The following is a 20,179-nucleotide window of genomic DNA, read 5'->3' as shown; positions in this document are numbered from 1 at the left end:
AACCATGAATATGTGGACGCTTATATTTTATTATGTTCAACTTTCTTTGAAATAATAAATATTGTCAAACCCTCGAGGTTGCTTATAGTAAAGTACATATTTTTAATTTTGTGAGAGTGCTCATTTTCACTCTTGTTCAACCTCGGCACCACCATATTGTTTCCGTTGCCATTAAATCGTCACCAATTTCAGTCCAGCACTCTCAAGAAACACATTCTAATGTAAGTTCAAGGGTTCATTATTCTTCATGAACCCTTACTCTTGATGAATGGAACCCTTACTATTAAAACTTTTGAAAATAGTGAAAAGAATTGAAAAATGTCCAAAAATAATAGAATAAAATAAACTGTTAAATATTATTTTCTTTTATTTGCTTCTTGGATTGTTACAAATGGTTGCTATCAATGTCAACATTGTTAGAATAAAATTAGTATAAATTGCACTCCCAATTTATCAAAATAAAAAATTTGTAAAACAATTACTAACCATCTTTCTATCTATTTTTGTGGGTAAATCGTATATTAAAACAATTAGAATTCAAGAATAAAAGTAGGTTTCTTAAAATTAATGTTAGAATAACTCTTTTCTCATCATAATTTAATTAGCATGTTGTATGTATTCTAACTTTGTTTTCCAGGTTATTGTTTATTCAATTGCGGGTGGAATCTAACTCTTTTTATTTAATGTTATATTACCTAATAAAAATAGCATATCGCACTCGGTATAATAATTTAATATAATAAATAATTAGTTTTTCTATTGAAAATGCTTCGTTATTGTTTTATTCATAAACCACTTATTTAAATATGTTAAAGAATATTTCTGACCAATTATTACACATATTTTCTAAAAGAGCCTTCTTGTGATTGGTAGACAGTTACTTCCTAAGACAGAAAGGAACTTTGTTGATACCGTTAGCAGAAAAAATGTTCGTAATACCCGCCACAGTTTACCCATCCATATCAAGACCGACATCACCTATGACAACATATCAATTATGTAACAACTCTACAGCTAGTCGTGAGAATCAAAACAAATTCACACAAAAGGCCAACACTAGCCGCTTGATCCATCAAACATTCTCTCTCTCTCTCTCTGTGAATGTACATATATGGGTGAGTGATCCATATAGTGAACATTCATTCATTCACTCACTCAGAAAGAGGGTGTGAAAAAATGGCTCAGGTTCCGTTTCCCTCGAACCTTTTGCCAGTAGATGGAAGCCCTGAATGGATGAGTAGGGCAGACAATGCATGGCAGCTTGTGGCGGCAACGCTGGTGGGTCTGCAGAGTGTTCCAGGGCTCATAATATTGTATGGTGGAGCTGTGAAGAAGAAATGGGCAGTGAACTCAGCATTCATGTGCCTCTATGCTTTTGCATGTGTGTTTTTCTGTTGGGTTGTGTGGGGATACAGAATGTCTTTTGGTGACCCACTTGTTCCTTTCTGGGGAAAGCCTGCTATGTCACTTAATCATGTATATCTCTTCGACAAGGCCTTTCTGGGGGCCTTCCCTAATGCCACAATGGTGTATTTCCAGTGTGTGTTTGCAGCCATTACTCTGATTCTCATTGCTGGGGCTGTTTTGGGGCGCATGAACTTCTATGCTTGGATGCTGTTTGTGCCTTTGTGGCTCACGTTCTCATACACCTTCACAGCTTTCAGCATATGGAGTACAAAGGGCTTCTTGTCCAAAATGGGGATTATAGATTACTCAGGTGGATATGTCATCCATTTGTCTTCTGGGGTTGCTGGTTTCACTGCTGCATTTTGGGTAAGCATCAGGTTTTTTCTATCTATATTTGCATGTCCAATCACTGAAACTACGTGTATATATGAAGTGATTTGAATCTACATGTATATGAAGTGATTTGAAACTTCATGTATATGAAGTGATTTGAAACTGCATGTATATGAAGTGATTTGAGTGCATGAACGAGTGTGTGTATGGTTTGACAGGTTGGGCCAAGACTAAACAAGGACAGGGAAAGGTTTCCTCCAAACAACATCCTTCTGATGCTGGCAGGTGCAGGGCTGTTGTGGATGGGGTGGACAGGGTTCAATGGAGGAGATCCATACACAGTAAATGCAGATGCTTCACTTGCCGTCCTCAACACCCACGCTTGCACTGCCACCAGCTTGCTCGTTTGGGTCTTTCTTGATGTCATCTTTTTCCGAAAACCTTCTGTCATTGGAGCTGTTCAAGGCATGATCACTGGTTTGGTCTGCATTACTCCTGCTGCAGGTTTCTTTCTCATCTTTTCATTATATATACCCACACATGTATACTTCTTTTTGTGCACTACAATGTAGAAACTAGTTAGGTTGTTAGCTGGAAATCTTATTTTACAGATCGATTTTGTAAGTTCAAGTTAAGTTTAAAATTCACTTCATATTAGAATCATGAGTTTAAAGTTATCCTAATAAGATTTGTGATTTGCTAGACCTATAGTGCCATCACTATGGAGCTGTATATATCTTAGTACGAGAGATTATGTTAGTATAAGCTATCCCATACATGTTCTATCCTAACTAGTGTTTATTATCATATTCAGGAGTTGTGGAGGGATGGGCAGCACTTCTAATGGGAGTGTTCTCTGGGTCAATACCTTGGGTCACCATGATGGTGATCCACAAGAGATCAAAGCTACTGCAGAAGGTTGATGACACAATGGCAGTATTCCACACTCATGCCATTGCAGGAACCTTGGGAGGACTACTCACTGGACTGTTTGCCGAGCCAAGACTCAACACATTGTTCTATGGAGCTGCTAATCAATACGTTGGCTTTTTCTATGGTTTCCATTCCAAAAGGATACACACAGGGTTCAGGCAAATGGGGGTACAAATCATCGGGATTATCTTTGTTGTCTTTGTCAATGTTGTGTCCACAAGCTTGATATGCCTCTTCATCAGACTTTTTGTTCCACTGAGAATGTCTGAAGAGGATATGGAGATTGGTGATGAAGCTGCTCATGGGGAAGAGGCTTATGCCATCTGGGGTCAGGGTGATAAACTTGAAAATTCAAGTTCAAAGTATGGAAGTTCATTGTATGATGATGTTGAAGCTGGGGCACACAAGAAGAAACACGGTGGCGTGGTTGAGATGATGTAGAACTAGTTAAATACATTATAGTCTGATCGATGTCGTTGTCTAGTCTTGTTTTCAAAAACATGCACACACACATATATATATAGTAAAATAAATGTTGTGTTTCATTGTAGTCTGGGTCATTCAACAACAACGTTATTTTACTTTCCCTATGTTCATTCTTCATAATAACAAATGAACAAGATCGGTGATGGAAAGAAGTGTTCTTGTCATGTTTCTTTAAGTTGACACTTCTTTCTATGACATGTTTTCTGTTTTTTCCCTGCTCAAGTTTGTGTTTACGCCGGTGGACTACTTCACCAAAGATAAGATTCTCAACGTTTCTATCCTGAGAAAAAAACAAAAACTATTTTCAATTACATATTCTGAAATTGCATTCAATAGTGAGATTTTAATTATCTATTTCATTGACCACCCTTTTGGTCGTATATTTTATCATTTTTTTCAAAGTTGGCACATACAATGTAGTATTAAATGCATCTTGTTAGTTAGAAAAAAAAAACAACAAAACCAGACACCCTCAATTGAGATAAGGAAATATAAGCATTGTTTAAACTGAAGGAAAATGTTTTTTTAACAATTTTTTTATAACTTTTTTACAATAAATTATGTGACAGTTCATGATTGATCCGTTTTAAATATACACACTAATAAAATATTAACACATAATCTATTATAAAAAAATTGGTAAAAAAAGTTATTAAGGTAATATCGTCTTTGTTTCAAACATGTGAAGGTAACATCGTCTTTGTTTCAAACATGTGAAAAGATTTTTCTCTATAAGAAAGAACCATGTTAATCACTTTTTAAAAATAAATTAGGTGTCATTATTTTATTGATCTAAATATTTAAAACGATCTCAGGATAACTCAAACGCTATGAGACCTACGCACTAGCCAACTGCACCACCATCCCAATTTCTTACGTGTGTCTGCTATTCCTGAAAATTAATTATATTACTGTCATGTTAAATATTATTTTAGTTTTAGTAAAACGAGTTAATTTTAATTTTAATTTTAATTTTAATTTCTATGACGTTGAAAAATAGTAATTTTCAATCCTAGTATGTATGATATCATATAACGACTTATATGTTGAAGAAAAGTCAAGTGACTGATTTTAATTGGTACATAATAATATTGTCAAACAATATTAATATGTATATTAAATTTAAAAAATATTATTTACTCGATAAATATTAGAAACTGAAAGTAGGGTTTTGAAACGTTTTTGGTGTGAACATATTCAAACTTAACTCATTAATTCTACATAATCTAAAATTATATTTGAATCTGAACGAGTTATATTTAAACCTTGTTATTAAAAATTTGTTTAGACCTCCTAATTTGTAGCCATTTTCCTTCTATATTATGTGTTACTCGTTCGTACCATTGTCACCCTTCTCTAATATTCTTTTTGAACTTATTATATATTTCTTCTTTCTGTCTTTCAATTGTGCTTTTTTAAGTTTATTAAAACTATTTTTTTATGTTGTCTTATTTATGTGAGTATGTATTTATCTTATAATATATTTTTTCTCTTTTTATTTCTTTGAGGATATATGTTTTCAGAAAAACAAGAATTGTTATTCACTTAACTTTCTTCTTGGAAATTAGTGATATACAACTTTCTCGTGTATGAGTTATATTAGGTGCTATTAAGATCCTTAGGAAATAGACTCAATAGATTTACTACTTATGAAGTATGACTTGTGTTATAGAAGAAATTTGACATCACTTCCTCATTGAATAACTATGCAATAGTGAAAAAGAAAGCTAATAAAGGAGAGAAAAGAGAAGCCAGAGAAAAGTAGGCTGAGAAAGATATCAAGTTTTCATTATGTGGGAAGAGATACAGGAAAAGAAATATATAGGAAAGGAAATTGAAACAGAATGACAGAAAACTAAAACAGAATAACAGAAACTACAATCCTAACTGTAAACCAAGCAGTGCAGGTCAGTGAAATCGATGTAATGAATCACAAACCGAGCGGTTCAGGTTATCACTTTCAATATAAAATTTTAACATTCAAGATTTGCAAACATTTTTATCTATATTACAGCTAAGATCATATTGTACTAGCTGAGATTATGTCATATTAGTCATGTTACACTAGTTGAGATCGTATATTATACTTAACTAGTATCATCATGCATTTAAGGCAAATAATACATCAATCTAACGTTGCAATATGAAATTTAATGTGATGTCCACGTATTATACATTCTTAAAATAGATAGCATATATAAGTTAGTATCTCTTAATGATATTAATCAATTTCCTTACTTTATTTGAAGAACAGGGTTGATTGGTTAAGTTTCGTCTTCTTATTTATAGTTTGGGATTTTATTTGTTCCCTTTAATATAATAAGCCATATAGATTCTAGAGTAATATTATCACAATTAACTACATTTTGTTGAGATTTTTGTATTATATCATGTTTATCTTAGAATATTTTGAAGAATCTTAACTGGAATATTAATTTGTTGCTTATTTCACCTATTTTCTTAAGTAATTATTGTTGCTTAACAGCTATGACAATTGAGAATAGTAAGAGAATTGATATCGTTCATCTAAAAACTCAAATATTAATTAAATGTCTTTTCAATAACAATAAAAATCATAACAAATCAAATATAATATTATTAAATATTTAATGTTAAAATGATAAATATTTTTTTCATTATGAAATATTAAGAAAAATTAAAATGTAACTTTGCCACTAAATTATTGGGAGAGCAATACGGTTTCTTTTAATGAAACGTAATCTTTATTGAATGGGAAAGAATTGTAACAGATAAGTATTTAATTTCAAATAGTTAATACAATTAATTATTTAAGTTTTAATGCGAATCTGTGTATTAAATTAGAATGGTCCAACATCAGCTTATCTTTAATTTATTTTCATTTAATAAATCATAAAATCTTAGTTTTCTTTTTTATGAATTGTATTCTATTATATTTAAGATCTATAATTTATATTTAAGTACAAAGGTTTAATAAGATTTCTTTTATTTTTTAATACTTATATTTGAATTTGTTGTATAAAAGAATTAAGGTTAATGTTCAATATAGTAAAATAATTTACCTGAGTTGAATATATACAAAATGATTCTATTTATAATAAAAAAAATATAAATATAAATAAAAAATAATGTCAAGATAAAAGATAAAGTTAAAATATCTAATAATTAAATATATTTAACTAAGAGAAAAATAAAATAAAATATTTTTTTATATTCTATAATTTAATTAGGTCTTAAATTTTTTCTATCAACATATTTTAAGAAAAATTTAAAATTTTTAATACGATCCTTATAATAAAAATGTCCTTAATTAATCTAGAATCTTAGGTAGAATAGAAAATGCGAACATAATGGTAATTTGGTTTTTAAAACAAAAACACAACAATAGTGAAGTTTTATGTTATAAAGAAAAATAGGATAAAACATGTTCTCACGAAGACTCTATTTCATCATACAAAAGTATGCTATTATTGAGTGTTTCATTTTATTTCAAATTATTCATCATTTAAAAAAAACTACATTGTCTATTTTTTTTTAATTTGTATATTTCATTGTTTTTCTATTCAATCAAATAGGTATATTAAAGAGTGTACCATCCAATTTTTTTATTTTATCAAAAATAGATTATATTATTAAATATTTTATCTTTATCATTTATTTTTAATTAATTTATTATTATTTTTATTTGTATTTTAAATTTAACTTATATTTTTTTCTATTATAAATAGAATATCTTATATGCATAAACAATATCATATTTATATATTATAATTAAATATAATTTGGTAGGTTAGTTATTATTTATCATTCTGATATTATTTATTATATTATTATTATACTATAGATAAATATTATTTTGATAGAAACAGATTCTTATGGTCGATATTAATCTTATTAATATAACTACTGTTCTTCGTCAAAAAATACTCATTCTCACAATCTATTATAAATATTGATACTCTTCGTTATACAAATATCTTAATTTTTTTACTGACTTCAGCGAGTCTTCTTGTAGAAAATCTTTTTCTTTCAACAAAAAGAAGAGTCTCTCTTGTAAACAAAAGGAAGAATCAAACTGCTCTTAGGATTTCATCTCTCCCAAGTCCAGGAGAGATCCAGGTAAGATCACATTCGATAAAATACATAGAAGATAGGTTATGAAACGTAAGAAAATTATATTATCATCTAATCACAACCATCATACATTTTTTTTTTTTGGATTTTACAAGTAAACTGGCAGTGATTTCTGACTGAATAACTGTGCACTGTTTTCTATATTGGTAATGCGTAGTTATTACATTCTAAAATAAAGATATCAATTAAAACCTGATCATAAATTTAGTATGAAACAATTATATTCCTTAAAAGAGTAAAAGGTTACGGTTGGATATTCAAGTGTACAAGGAATACTTGGTCCATGACTAAAGTAATCTCTGTAATGAAAACTTTTCAAAACAAGAGGTTAATCAATCCCCATCAATCCTTCCCATATGGTAACCCCTTGATTCCCTTATCAAAAATTGTAGTAAATAGAAAATAATTGATTCTGTAGACTTTCCATTGATAAATAAACTGCACCACAATTTGCTGAATGTGCTTACCTCATATACACTTTGTCCTGATTCACCATTCATTTGAAGGGGTGAAAGAAAGTTAACAAAGCATTGATTGCATTGTGTTTTGGTGACGATCTCTAGACATGGAAGAAGAGGGTAACGGAAGGGTGAAGAGGCATTCAGGAACACAAGGGTGCCACCATGGACAAAGCAAATCACAGTGAGATCAGTGGTCACAAGCTTTGTTCTCAGTCTTCTTTTCAACTTCATTGTCTGCAAACTCAACTTCACCACAGGGATCATTCCATCCCTCAATGTAGCTGCTGGATTGTTGGGGTTTGCAGTGATCAAGTCCTACACTACCCTTCTCAACAAATGTGGCCTTCTCAGAGAACCTTTCACTCGCCAGGAGAACACTGTCATTCAAACCTTCGTTGTTGCATCTTCTGGAATTGCATTCAGCAGTGAGTTTTTAATTATCTCTTTCATTGACCACCCTTTTGCTCCTGTATTTTGTAATTACTTTTCAAAGCTTGTATATATAACACAGCAATGAATGCATGTTGTTAGTTAAAAAAAAACATGAAAACCAGTATATTAGGTTCAGGGTAACACATTAAATAATAGGACTTCTGTATATAAAATCTTTGTTTTCTTAATGAATTCGCCTTGAATCTTTTGTTTTCCCCAATTTTTGACTAATACTGAGTTGTTGGCTTTGATTACTGCATAATATGTTTTACTTATATTTAATATTGGTGTGAAAAGGTGGCATGGGAAGTTATCTACTCGGGATGAGTCCATACATTGCTGCTCAAGTTGATGGGGGGAACACACCAATCAATACAAAAAGTCTCTCCCTTGGTTGGATGTTTGGTTTCCTCTTTGTTGTTAGTTTTGTTGGTCTCTTCTCTATAGTTCCCCTGAGAAAGGTAGGTTGAAACAAAACTATAGCAAAGTTTTACAGTTTCACCTTCATTCATGTAAATTTCATTGCAGTTTATTGAACCTAAAATTTCAATTGACATTTCACAGATGATGATTTTGAAGTACAAACTAACATACCCTAGTGGAACTGCCACAGCTCTTCTTGTCAATAGCTTACACACACCAAAAGGAGCAAAACTAGCAAAGTAAGTATGGTTTTGCAATTCATATGTATACATAAACAGATAGTACACCATATGCAATAAACTGATCTTTTTCTAACTTTTTGGCGTACTTAACTTTACCATTCTTGTGTAAACAGGAAACAGGTTGCTTTGCTTTTCAAAAGTTTTTGTGGCAGCTTTGCTTTTGGTTTTTTCCAGTGGTTTTTCACTGCAGGAGATGGTTGTGGGTTCAGCACTTTTCCCACATTTGGTCTCCAAGCCTACAGCAAAAGGTATGCATATATGTCTTCCAGCCAAATGTATCTTGTCTTCTTTTATTTAAGATTGATTGGCATATCACTAGAAATCAAGACAAATCAGATTACTGAATTTTCCATCTAGCAACATATTTCTTTAATTAGACTATAATCCTCATGTGGTAAGACTTATAGTGAGAGTATAGTAATTCATACTGTGCATATTTCCCAACACTCTTTTCTCCCTATGACTGTATTGTATTTAAGTAATAAAATCAATAATCTGAATACAAAATTTACAGGTTCTACTTTGATTTCTCATCTACCTATGTTGGAGTTGGAATGATTTGCCCTTACTTGATAAATGTATCTCTGCTTCTTGGAGCAATAATCTCATGGGGAATCCTATGGCCTTGGATTGAGCAAAAGAAAGGAATCTGGTATAGTGCAGATTTATCTCCTAGCAGTCTAAGTAGCATCCAAGGATATAGGGTAAGCATATATATCCACTTAGCAAGCTTCATAGTTCATAGTTTGTAACATGTCATTTTGAAGTTAAAATTTGTTTACAACATTTAACTGTGTAGTGCTAATCATAAGAAAAATCCATGAACAGGTCTTCACTGCAATTGCTATGATGCTTGGTGACGGTCTTTACCATTGTGTCATCATGCTGATAAGAGTTGCCTATAGTCTTATCACGGAACACCTTAAGAAAAAAGAGTCACTCCATCCAAACCCGGACGATGTTGATAAAATCCCAAGTGCAGATTTAGATACTCAACGTCGCACTGAGTATTTCTTGAAAGATCAGATTCCCTCTTGGGCAGCTTTCAGTGGCTACATTGTTCTTGCAGTTATTTCCATCATAACAGTGTCACACATCTTTCCTCAGCTGAAATGGTATCATGTACTAATCACTTACCTCATGGCTCCTATTCTAGCCTTCTGCAATGCCTATGGATGTGGCCTCACTGATTGGTCTTTGGCATCAAACTATGGCAAAGTTGCCATAATTATATTCAGTTCATGGGTTGGCCTTGAGAATGGAGGCATCATTGCAGGCCTTGCATCATGTGGTGTCATGATGAGCATTGTTTCAACAGCTTCTGATTTGATGCAAGACTTCAAAACCGGGTACCTCACTCTTGCATCTCCAAGGTCAATGTTTGTTAGCCAAGTTTTAGGTACTGCCACAGGGTGTCTTGTGTCCCCTTTGATGTTTTGGTTCTTCCACAAGGCCTACAAACTTGGTGACCCTGAAGGCTCTTACCCTGCACCCTATGGAGAAGTTTACCGTGGAATGGCCCTTCTTGGGGCAAAAGGTTTCTCTTCTCTCCCCAAACATTGTCTCCAACTGGCTATCATATTCTTTTTCTTGGCTGTGTTTATTAACATAGTGCGTGATTTGTTGGTGCATTATGAGACCAAGTATAGGATATATAGGTTTGTTCCTAACGCCATGGCTTTGGCCATCCCATTCTATCTTGGTGGGTACTTTGCTATTGACATGTGCATTGGGAGCTTGATTCTGTTTTTGTGGGAGAAAAAGAGCAAATCAAAAGCAAATGATTTTGGTCCTGCTTTGGCATCTGGACTTATATGTGGTGATTCTTTGTGGAGTGTTCCTGCTGCTATACTGAGTCTTGCTGGAGCCAGTCCACCAATTTGCATGAAGTTCTTGTCTAGTGCTGTCAATAAGAAGGTTGACACCTTCTTGAATGGTGGTCCTTGATGCTTCTTTGGTTGGATGATGATGTTCATATGAAGTTAAGGAATGATCAAACATTGTATTTGGATTTCTTGTTATACAACTTCGCTTTTCTGAATAAATATGGAGGCTTGTTTATGTAATTGTACATGTTGCACTGCTTTCTTTTTTATCTTTGTAATAAGATTTCTTTCTTTTATATCTCTACAGAAGTATGAAACCATTATTTAGCATTTCTGGTTATATTTCCTGAACAGCACGTCTCAACGTAGAACATAACAAGAGAGTTACATAGAATAGAGGAAGGGTACCCAATTTTATTCTTCTTAAGACAAGATCGTCTAAAAATCTTTTATTTTAAAGTTTAACAAAACCGTCTAACAAAATAGTTTTTATCAAATAAATCGTCTAAGATAAAATGCTAAATATAATATATGTCTAAACAATATCCTAAATGCTCTTCACTATTCAAAAAGATAAAGAAAACAGACTATATTAAACATTGCAATATAATGTTTGTGTAACTCCTACAAATAACATCTACTACTAATTACAAAAAGTTTTTAAACTTTATTTAAATCTCCCTAAAGTTTGTATGTTATTTCAATCGTATGTAATGTTTATAAATGATTTGATTCCTAAATGATATAGCAAATTCACAATTAATATTTATGTTGAAGTATATGCTTATGCTCTAAAGTTGATTAACAAGTTTTCTTAAGGTGAAGGTCTTTCAATAAGATCTAATTGTGAAGATGTTAAAGAGGGAACAAAATCTTCAAGAACAAAATCACATAATTGTGAGTCGAATTTTTGAACCTAGTTAGTCCAAAGTTAAACTCACATGCAAGATTTTTTTATAGAAATATGCAAAAATGGTGTGATATTTACGTATGTGAGCAATTTTTTTTTTACAAAAACAGGCAAGTTGTGCTGCCTCAAAACGATTTCATATGAAGAAGTCGTGCAGGGGGTGCATGCTTTTTCCTTTGACACACAAGAAAAAGTGAAGTCATGCACTCTTCACACGTTTTCAGGTTCTCATAGTGTCAAAGTCATGTAAGGGGCACGACTTCACTTATAATTGATTACTTGAGCTGTAATTCAAAAAAAATCCTCAAGTAAGGTAATCGATTACCAAAGGTTATAAGTGTAAAAACTAAGTTTTTGTGTTTCTTCACCATCTATCTTCTTAGATGAAAATCTTGTGTCTATTAGTTATCTCTTAACATGTGTAACAACTTGTGATGACTCATCAAAGCTACTCTAGTGAATATACATGTCACATTCTAACAACATAATTAAATGTTGCATTTAAGTTTTTTTTTTGTCCTTTCTTAGATCTTTTATATGCACAACTAACATTATACACTTATTTATAATGGTCACATTTTTCTTTTGTTCTCCTTCAAAGTAAGGTGTTTGTTGACTTACTAAACTTTTAGTTATGTCAAACAACATTGAATTCTCGTTATGTTTAATTATGTTAACATTTGAATGATATACTAATTGAACAATCAACTCATGATCATGACTCTCACATATTACCTTCACAATTCATTCTTCTCCATCATGTACTAGTTTACTATCATAATTTAAATGGATAATCACATTTTTGTCTTCTAGTTGCATTGAAATGTAAATTCTTTTTTATCTCTTCTATTTATAATTTCTTTCAATTTCCTAATATATATATATATATATATATATATATATATATATATATATATATATATATATATATTCTATGTTCTCTGTAAGAAACTTCAATATCACAATTACAAATATAATCTGAATGTTACCCCATAAGCCATAAAGTAAGTCAATTTGCATATCAAGTACTTAGATAAATACATTACAACATAATCATATAACATAATCATATATGATGTGTCACATTTTTACACAAATAATAACAAATTTTACTTACATCATCTAATGTGAAAGTTTTAACATAATCCTTTTTAACTAATTCATCTTCAATTATCTTAAATTTCACAATGTCAGACATTTAATAGCATAAAAATAAACTTGGAATTTTAAATTTATGGGGCTGTACATGGAAACCATGGAGTGCAAAAAGAAATGTCCTCGGTTCATATGCCAGGATTGGTTTTGAACCGAACCGGTTTTGGCTAGTGTGGGAAATGTTGAACCGAACAGCATTTGTTTGAATTGCGTCATCGTCACGTGCGATTTATTGAGATGAAAAACAAAATTGAAAACCCCTTCGTCAAGTTTGTTCGGGTTCTAACTTAGCTTCCAATTCTTACTGTTATGGATTCTTCTTCTTCGACCCAGGTTGGTTCCACATCATACCCGTTTTCATCTTTCGATCGTTTTCTCTTTATTTGTTTATTTGGATTCTATTCTTTGTCTTTTATTTGTTTGTCGATTATCATCGTTTCTTTTATCAGTTGTTAAATCAAATCATTATTTCTGTTATATCTGAGTCTGACCGTGTATTCAAACTTTAACCCCGAACCGAAGATGTATTTTTTTTGGTTAAATAGATAGTGGCCTGCGTTTAATCTCTTGAAATGTGTTTCATTGACTAATATTATGAAAGGGAGGAAAGAAGAAATCATGTTTATCACGTTTTTTTTTTGTTATTATTGTTTTAATTACTTTAGTCGAAGTTTTGTTATTTGATGTGGTACTCTTGCAAGTGTAGTGGTTGAATTGAACAGAAAATCAAATGTTAAATTGCTTTGTCACAAAATCAGGTTGTTAGGAAACACTCTGGATTTTTGTTCTCGAATACCCTTTTTAATTTTGAGTGAGGAAGTTTTTAGAATACCAAGAAAAGGAATGGCACGGGGTCAATAGGAAATTGCCCCTCTGGAGCAGGGAGTAAAATGTTAGTTTTGCCCTTGTTATGATGTAAATTGTTGTGGATGTGGTTGTTTGAGAAGGTAAAAAGTAGGGAACTTAGATCAGAGTGGGATTGTATGGAAAGGTTTGGTTTCATTCCAGAATGAGTTCATATTGACTTTATACCAAAACATGTTTTTGTTGTATAAAACCAGTGGAAAGTGTTCTTTTTCTATTCCAAGTTTTCTAGTACACAACATGCTCAACTTTGCAGGACATTTAATGGATCCTTATCTATGAAATGACAAAATGTTAAACTGAAAGAGATATCAATCTATCACACCTTGTGCGTTTCAATTAGCTTATTTTGGGGAAAGGAAAAACAATTCTTTTTGGTGGAAGCTGTGTGAGATAGGTTTTAAGAAAATGCCATTCTTTCCCTAGAAAATGTTGAAACAAACATATTGTTAAGACAAGGGAGTTATGGCAACTGGGCACATCCTAGCACAACTGTATCATTCATTCTTAGAAATTCCCTACATCAGGGTGGATGCAAGTTGGCATATGAGACTTAACCCTTTAATTTCAAATATTATGACGTGCTTATAATCAAATCCTTTGCCCCCAAATGGAAAGCACACATTAATTCGATGTGAACAAAATATCTGAAACTGGGTATTTGAGTTTGCTTATGTGTGGGTAATCAATTCCTTTAGCCGTAGGTTGGAGCTCTGTAACAAATAGTAGTGGAGTGGGTCATGGAAATGCTCTTTCGGAGATAACACAAAATGTGGCAGCTGATTCATGAAATGAGCAAGAGAGGAAAAGGGTGTGACTAGGCTAACCAACACATGTATGAGGGATTTTGTGTGAGCCAGAAAATAGAATATATTTCAATTAGGGAGAGAGAGTGGGGGTATGAGTGAATTTCTGACCTCTGACCCTCTTATTCTGTTTCTTCTTTGTAATCCTCTGCTACCAAGGTAGTGCATGAAATCCATCATTGCTGAATTATACAACAAATACAGAGAATTCTACTTCCCCTTCAAATTCCACTTTTAGTCAAATTACAAGCTCCTTAATGTATTATCATTCTTATTATTATTTATCAGACAAAAAATTGTGAATCTTTAACATTGGGAAAAAGAATAATGTATAATTATATTTTGTTTTTGTTTCTTGTAGTAGTAATTGAAGTTTGTAACATCTCTGGAAATCATATGATTTTGGACATCATTATTGTTAGCCCTTACGATTTCACGGTCTCAGTCATTTAGTAAATAGATGAGTTCATGGCTGTTATTGCTTGCCTTTTTTTTCTCTCTACAGTTTGAAAATTTTGTAGCTTCCTTGGTTGCTCATGTAAGTCACATATAGGAGCAATATGTAACTGAGGTTACTGAGAATTATGAGACAATATGCTGGGGTTGTGGACTGCGTGTTTTGCTTCCATCATGTGCATCTGCTTTCAAATGTGGCTGGTGTGGGGCTATTACAGATCAGAACAAAAAGAAACGTGACCAGAGGTGCATCAGGTGGAGAGTAGTGCGTGATCGATGCTTTGTTTCTGTTGTCCTCGTATTTATATATTTTTTGTAATATGTAAGTCTCTGTTGTTCCTGTTGTTTTTTCTTTTATCTATTGTCATCAATAATGAGCAGACTTGTTTTTATTTTTGTCAGGGTAGGTGTTATTTTAAAAATTTTCCTCCTTTTCTTTGTTTTTCTCTTCCTGCCAACATATTTTATCAAATATCTGCCTAGTGTCAGAAGATTGTTTGATAGATTCAAATTGAGAGATGGTGTACAAGTCTTCTGTTACTACAGTCTAGTGCTTTGGTCGTAGTACTTTGGGGGACTTATAAAGATACGTGATCCGAAGGTTTAGAGTATGAGATAAGCTAAATGAAAGAAAATTCAACCAAAATAGTTCAGAAAATCTACAGCGTACAAGAAAGGCACATCAGACAAACAAATTTAAGCAATCTTTTTACATCTCTACAAGTGAAAACCCTCTTGAATAAAATTAGGCAGAAGCCCAGAAAAATCGCTTTATCCCATACAAAAATGAAATTATGAAATATTTTGTAAAAGGCCTGGCATTCTTCTGCCATAATATTATGTTTTCCTCTTTCTTTATCTTTCCAATAAAATATTGCCTTCCCTTTAAAAATGGGAAAATCACTAGTAGTGAATTGTTTTTACAATTTTTTATATAGAAAAATTAGTCACTAAATGGTTACTCATTAAGCACTCCTTGTGCTAATTGTTCGTAAACCAGAATATGTAATTTCTTAACAAGAACTCCTCTTTCGTTTTTATTTTTAACATTGTTTCTGAAATATAATTTAATTTCAGATTCATATTTCTTGGCTCTTTCAAGATTCCATCTTGTTTTCTTACTCTTTCCTTTTCTACTTTTTGTTTGAGCAAAGGAAAAAAATTCCACTGTATTAGAAGAAAATGCCCTCTCCATTTCCCAGCAGTGTTTTTGAATACCTAGGTTTTCTGGTTAGTCAAGGAAGCCTTTTCTTTACTAATTTATTATTTATCTGATGGAATTCGGGCATCTATATATTTTTCCCGATATAAAAACCAATCTTTGTGCTTATATATTCAGCTTTTATAATAGGCAAGAATGATATGTTGGAAATCTCAAAAAATAAGCTAGTTTGACACTATGAGAATTTAGAGAGATATCTTGTTCGTAATTTATTGCTAAATCAATAAACTGTGAATACCTTTGGTATAGATCTGGTCTGCTTTGGCGTGTAGAGACCATATCCTGCAATTTTAAGTTTTGATCTGCAATCTACTCACTAATTTGCATTGTGACTAGATTAAGATTTTATATGCCCGATGACATAAAAAGATGATTTTATTACATTGTTTTATTGAGTTTGGATTGGGTATGTAAAGAGTGCATGGATTTGATTTTATAGTTTTAGTTGTAGTTGGTGCTTTTTAGGATCTTGTAGTGCCGAGGAAATTGTTCTTTGGTTTATTATTTATTTTTCTCCCTAGGAATGTCAAACTATAACAGATCATCCTATCAGCAGTACTTCTTTAAATGTTTTATTGTCAGTTAATCCTTGTTCTTCTAAAAATGGACTGAATTATTTTGTTATTTTCTTGTACATGTTTCTTTGTGCAGTTGGTGGGGTTTGGGCAGTTTATCCTGTTGTCTTTTCTATCAGTATTCTTTGTGGAGTTTTTCACTCAATCGTTACAGCAGCACTGTCCATTGCCACCGTTTCCTTTTTCAGCTTTTCAGCATTTAGGTGTGCTGGCGCACCAGCAAATGTGTTATGGGGAAGCTACCCTGCTGTAGGGAAAGGTGACCTTGAAAATTATACTTTTTGTCACTACTGCTCGAAACCAAAGTCACCTAGAGCTCATCATTGTCGTTCTTGTAGAAAATGCATCCTGGACATGGATCATCACTGCCCATTTGTAAGTTTTCACTTTCCATCATCTTCTAGTTATGGAAATATCAATTTCATTGTTGCAATCAGCACTTCAAGTTTTGATTTATATAGTAATAAATGCACACCTTCTTTAATTGTACAACTTCTAACCATGGGTTTTTAGGTATATTGATAGGTCTTTGAAGGTTTACATTAGGAAAAATAAAACATAGAAGTTAGTAAGAAGTGGTTAGGGGTAGTTAGAAAGAGTTTAAATAGCAGTTAGGGAAAGTTTTTACTGGTAGTTAGGCGGTTTCTTTCTTTTAAGGAGGGAGGCGTGTACTGGTTGTTGAGTGTTTCATTTCTGAAGAGGGACTGTTCTGTGTAGAAGGGAATGTTTTCCTTTGGAGGTTGTTGATTGTTTTCAGTATTTTCCATTCAATAAACTGCTGCCTCAAAGTGAGGATTCATTTATCTGTTTGTGATTGTTTATTTTGAGATAGAATCTAGGTTTTTTGTCACCAAGAAACCTAACATATATTGTATACATTCCAAGTTTTAGCTGTATACTTTTGTATGGATCTTAGTTTGGCTGTTGCTAAAGAGTTTCTTGTTGTTGTGAATTGTTTGTTTAATTACTCATGTAAATCCTTTTCTTATAATAATTCAAAGTATAATATAGGGAAACCTGATAGGTTTCTTGATAGCAAGAAACCCGGGACACACTCAGGTTAGCACACTGAACACGCACAACAGTCAATCTCACAAAGGAAAAAACTGTATAATTATTCTTGTAACACAGAATGATGTCCGTAAGCATCCAAGAGAGAATTCTCCCTTCAGGCATGAAGATGACTGATTTTTTTAGCGCTCCTGTAATCTTTACCTACCAACTGTTCTAGAATGGAGGATTTTTTGGTGGTTAGAGTGATACAATAGCATTATAAACTTGCTTTGTCTTATTGCTCGTTTGGTCATAATTCTTTGGCAGATTGGGAACTGTGTTGGTGCAGCTAATCACCGGAGCTTCATTGGCTTTCTGATTTCTGCAGTGTTGAGTACAATCTATGTCTCTATCATGTCTGTATATGCAGGCTTGCATCTGTGGCCACCGTTGAAATACTCCCTTAGGCACATAGACGGGGTTAGTGGAACCTATCTGGCATGGAGAATTTTGAATGAAATTGTTGTTGCATTCCTGAGATCTGCCCTGCTTCTTTCCTCTAGAGGACTCATTCTTGCTTATCTGTTCATTGCAAGTGTTTCGTTGCAGATAGGATTGACCGTTCTTTTGTGGCAGCAGCTCTCCTATATATACGAGGGGAAAACTTATTTGAGTCACTTGAGTCCACAAGCAGATAATGAAGAAGAGAAGAAAGATTGTCAAAACCTTGTTAGATTTTTTGGTTTTCAATATTCTGTAACGAGATTTTTGCCAAACTTCCGTGTTACTCGAAAGAGACACGTCAAATGAAAACATCTGTTTTAGGCAATGGCATTGCACACTTTCTCAATCTGTATCAGTATAATTGGATTCTTTTCAGAAAAAGATCACATGTATATATACGCGTGGATGAGCATAAATTCTTTTCATGATGGCCTGACTCTTATGTGTTGGTGAATTAGTTTCCAATTGTGTTTTAGTATTGCCCTGAATATTGTATGGCAAATTTTAGGGACACAATATTCATTGTGTTTGTGTCTAAAATCAATTGGGGTTGTGTTTGGAGTTTTTTAGGGTGGTTTGTTCTTCTAGTTGTGTACAGAAGAGGATACATGACTCTTGATCTAGAGTTTTTGAAGTGTTTAAGCGAATACATGATTATTTAGGATTCTCTTGGTACTTTGTACTTCCAAGTTTGAATAAATTAAACCATTTTCTTTAGGCTTAGTAAGTCTGAAGATCTCATTTTATTAAAAAAATGAACTGTGGAAACAATTTAAACCTATGATGTACTGAAAAAAAATATTTTATTTTGTGCAGTGCTGGTGTATAAGACCCGTTGAGAATATTATTTTCATGAGTTTTTAACAAGCAATACATAATCTTGGATATTTAATTAGCTTTTTGTATTACTTTTATAAAATAAATTTTGTGGTACATTTTACTAGTAAATTATTATTTTAAGAGTTACAAGGTTGAAATGGGGCATTGTGAATATTTAGAAGATATAAGGTTAATTTGAAAAGTTTGACAGGATAGATAGAAAAGGTTGTAAGTTTAAATCCTCTTATTAATAAAACTAACAGATAAAAAAAAATTATTTTACAGTTTGTTTAAAAGGATTGTTTTCAGTTTTTGATGGACGTATCAAGTGCCTTTATGCATACTAATGCTACAAAATACATATATGAGTATTTTATTAAATCTTCTAGCTAAAAATTATGATTGTTTAGATAAACAGTTATTTCGGACTAAAAATATAAATATTCTTTGAACAATAATTAATAAGTAAACCTTAAATAATGTTTGAAAGCTAATCATTCTTAACTAAACAACTTTGGCTCATAAAGAGATGTGATATAAAAGATCACAATTTGCTCTCAAAAAAGAGATATTATATATAAGACACATAAAAGAGATTCACTCTTCTAGGTTGTCAGGGAACACGGTGTTTGTTTCAAGCATAGGGAACAAATAATAATGAAATTTCATTTAATATGTCATAATTAGTTAAGAAAAGGTTAAATACTAGTCAACATGAAATATATAAAGAACAATAGTCAAATAAATACAAAATCAACATATTCATAGAAAACAAGTATAATAAGAACAAAACCTTTCCAAAACCACTTTTACAATCCTTTATTATGGTAGAACATGTTATCTAATATATGAGTCATAGTTGTAACTTCTAAATCAGTAGAAGAGTTTACATATCTAATATCCTATCAACATGCTAAAACGCTAACAAAATTTGTTTATTAATACTTAGACCTAAAGTTCATGAATTTGTACTTTTTTATTGCTTTTTTTTTGTGTATTGTGCATTTTATCTGTTTCTTAATTACATTAATTTTGATATTTAAAATATTTTAACTCTTTTAATATATTAAATAAGTGTATTTTGAAAGCATAATAAAAGAAAATATAAAAACTCACTAGAAAATATCTGGACTCAAAATTTATATAACATAATTAATTCATCCATCATATTGAATAGAGAGAGATACTATTACTGGTGAATTGTAATTTGTCTAGAGGC

At 32.1% G+C, this 20,179-nt stretch overlaps 3 protein-coding genes across 6 annotated transcripts; all 3 read left to right on the top strand.

The window, feature by feature from the left end:
- Positions 1 to 644: 644 nt before the first annotated feature.
- LOC148201201 (ammonium transporter 2 member 5-like) lies at positions 645 to 3,223 on the top strand. Its single transcript, XM_088113685.1, has 3 exons — positions 645 to 1,773; positions 1,959 to 2,244; positions 2,555 to 3,223. The coding sequence occupies exons 1-3, from the start codon at positions 1,177 to 1,179 to the stop codon at positions 3,112 to 3,114; spliced, it is 1,443 nt and encodes a 480-aa protein (XP_087969811.1). The 5' UTR covers positions 645 to 1,176; the 3' UTR covers positions 3,115 to 3,223.
- Positions 3,224 to 7,861: 4,638 nt separating this feature from the next.
- LOC148201200 (putative metal-nicotianamine transporter YSL7) lies at positions 7,862 to 10,986 on the top strand. Its single transcript, XM_088113790.1, has 6 exons — positions 7,862 to 8,158; positions 8,463 to 8,626; positions 8,730 to 8,827; positions 8,944 to 9,078; positions 9,345 to 9,534; positions 9,659 to 10,986. Exons 2-6 carry the CDS (start codon positions 8,468 to 8,470, stop codon positions 10,775 to 10,777), a joined length of 1,701 nt encoding a protein of 566 aa, XP_087969916.1. The 5' UTR covers positions 7,862 to 8,158; positions 8,463 to 8,467; the 3' UTR covers positions 10,778 to 10,986.
- A 1,927-nt stretch (positions 10,987 to 12,913) lies between these two features.
- On the top strand, positions 12,914 to 18,574 carry LOC148201199 (protein S-acyltransferase 11-like). Of its 4 annotated transcripts, XM_088111390.1 has the most exons (5): positions 12,917 to 13,054; positions 14,945 to 15,162; positions 15,848 to 15,852; positions 16,721 to 17,019; positions 17,965 to 18,574. In XM_088111390.1, exons 1-5 carry the CDS (start codon positions 13,031 to 13,033, stop codon positions 18,445 to 18,447), a joined length of 1,029 nt encoding a protein of 342 aa, XP_087967516.1. In that variant the 5' UTR covers positions 12,917 to 13,030; the 3' UTR covers positions 18,448 to 18,574. The 4 variants fall into 4 exon arrangements, with proteins under 4 accessions (XP_087967514.1, XP_087967516.1, XP_087967515.1 ...); XM_088111388.1 differs by lacking the exon at positions 15,848 to 15,852 and having other exon boundaries at positions 12,914 to 13,054; positions 14,945 to 15,102; XM_088111389.1 differs by lacking the exon at positions 15,848 to 15,852 and having other exon boundaries at positions 12,918 to 13,054; positions 14,935 to 15,102.
- Positions 18,575 to 20,179: the final 1,605 nt, after the last annotated feature.

Source organism: Vigna umbellata, chromosome 4, assembly GCF_029865625.1.
Source record: "Vigna umbellata cultivar VRB3 chromosome 4, Vumbellata_1.0, whole genome shotgun sequence".
Taxonomy (NCBI): domain Eukaryota; kingdom Viridiplantae; phylum Streptophyta; class Magnoliopsida; order Fabales; family Fabaceae; genus Vigna; species Vigna umbellata.
Note: the sequence above shows the minus strand (reverse complement) of the source record. Positions and strands in the feature narration are given on the sequence as shown.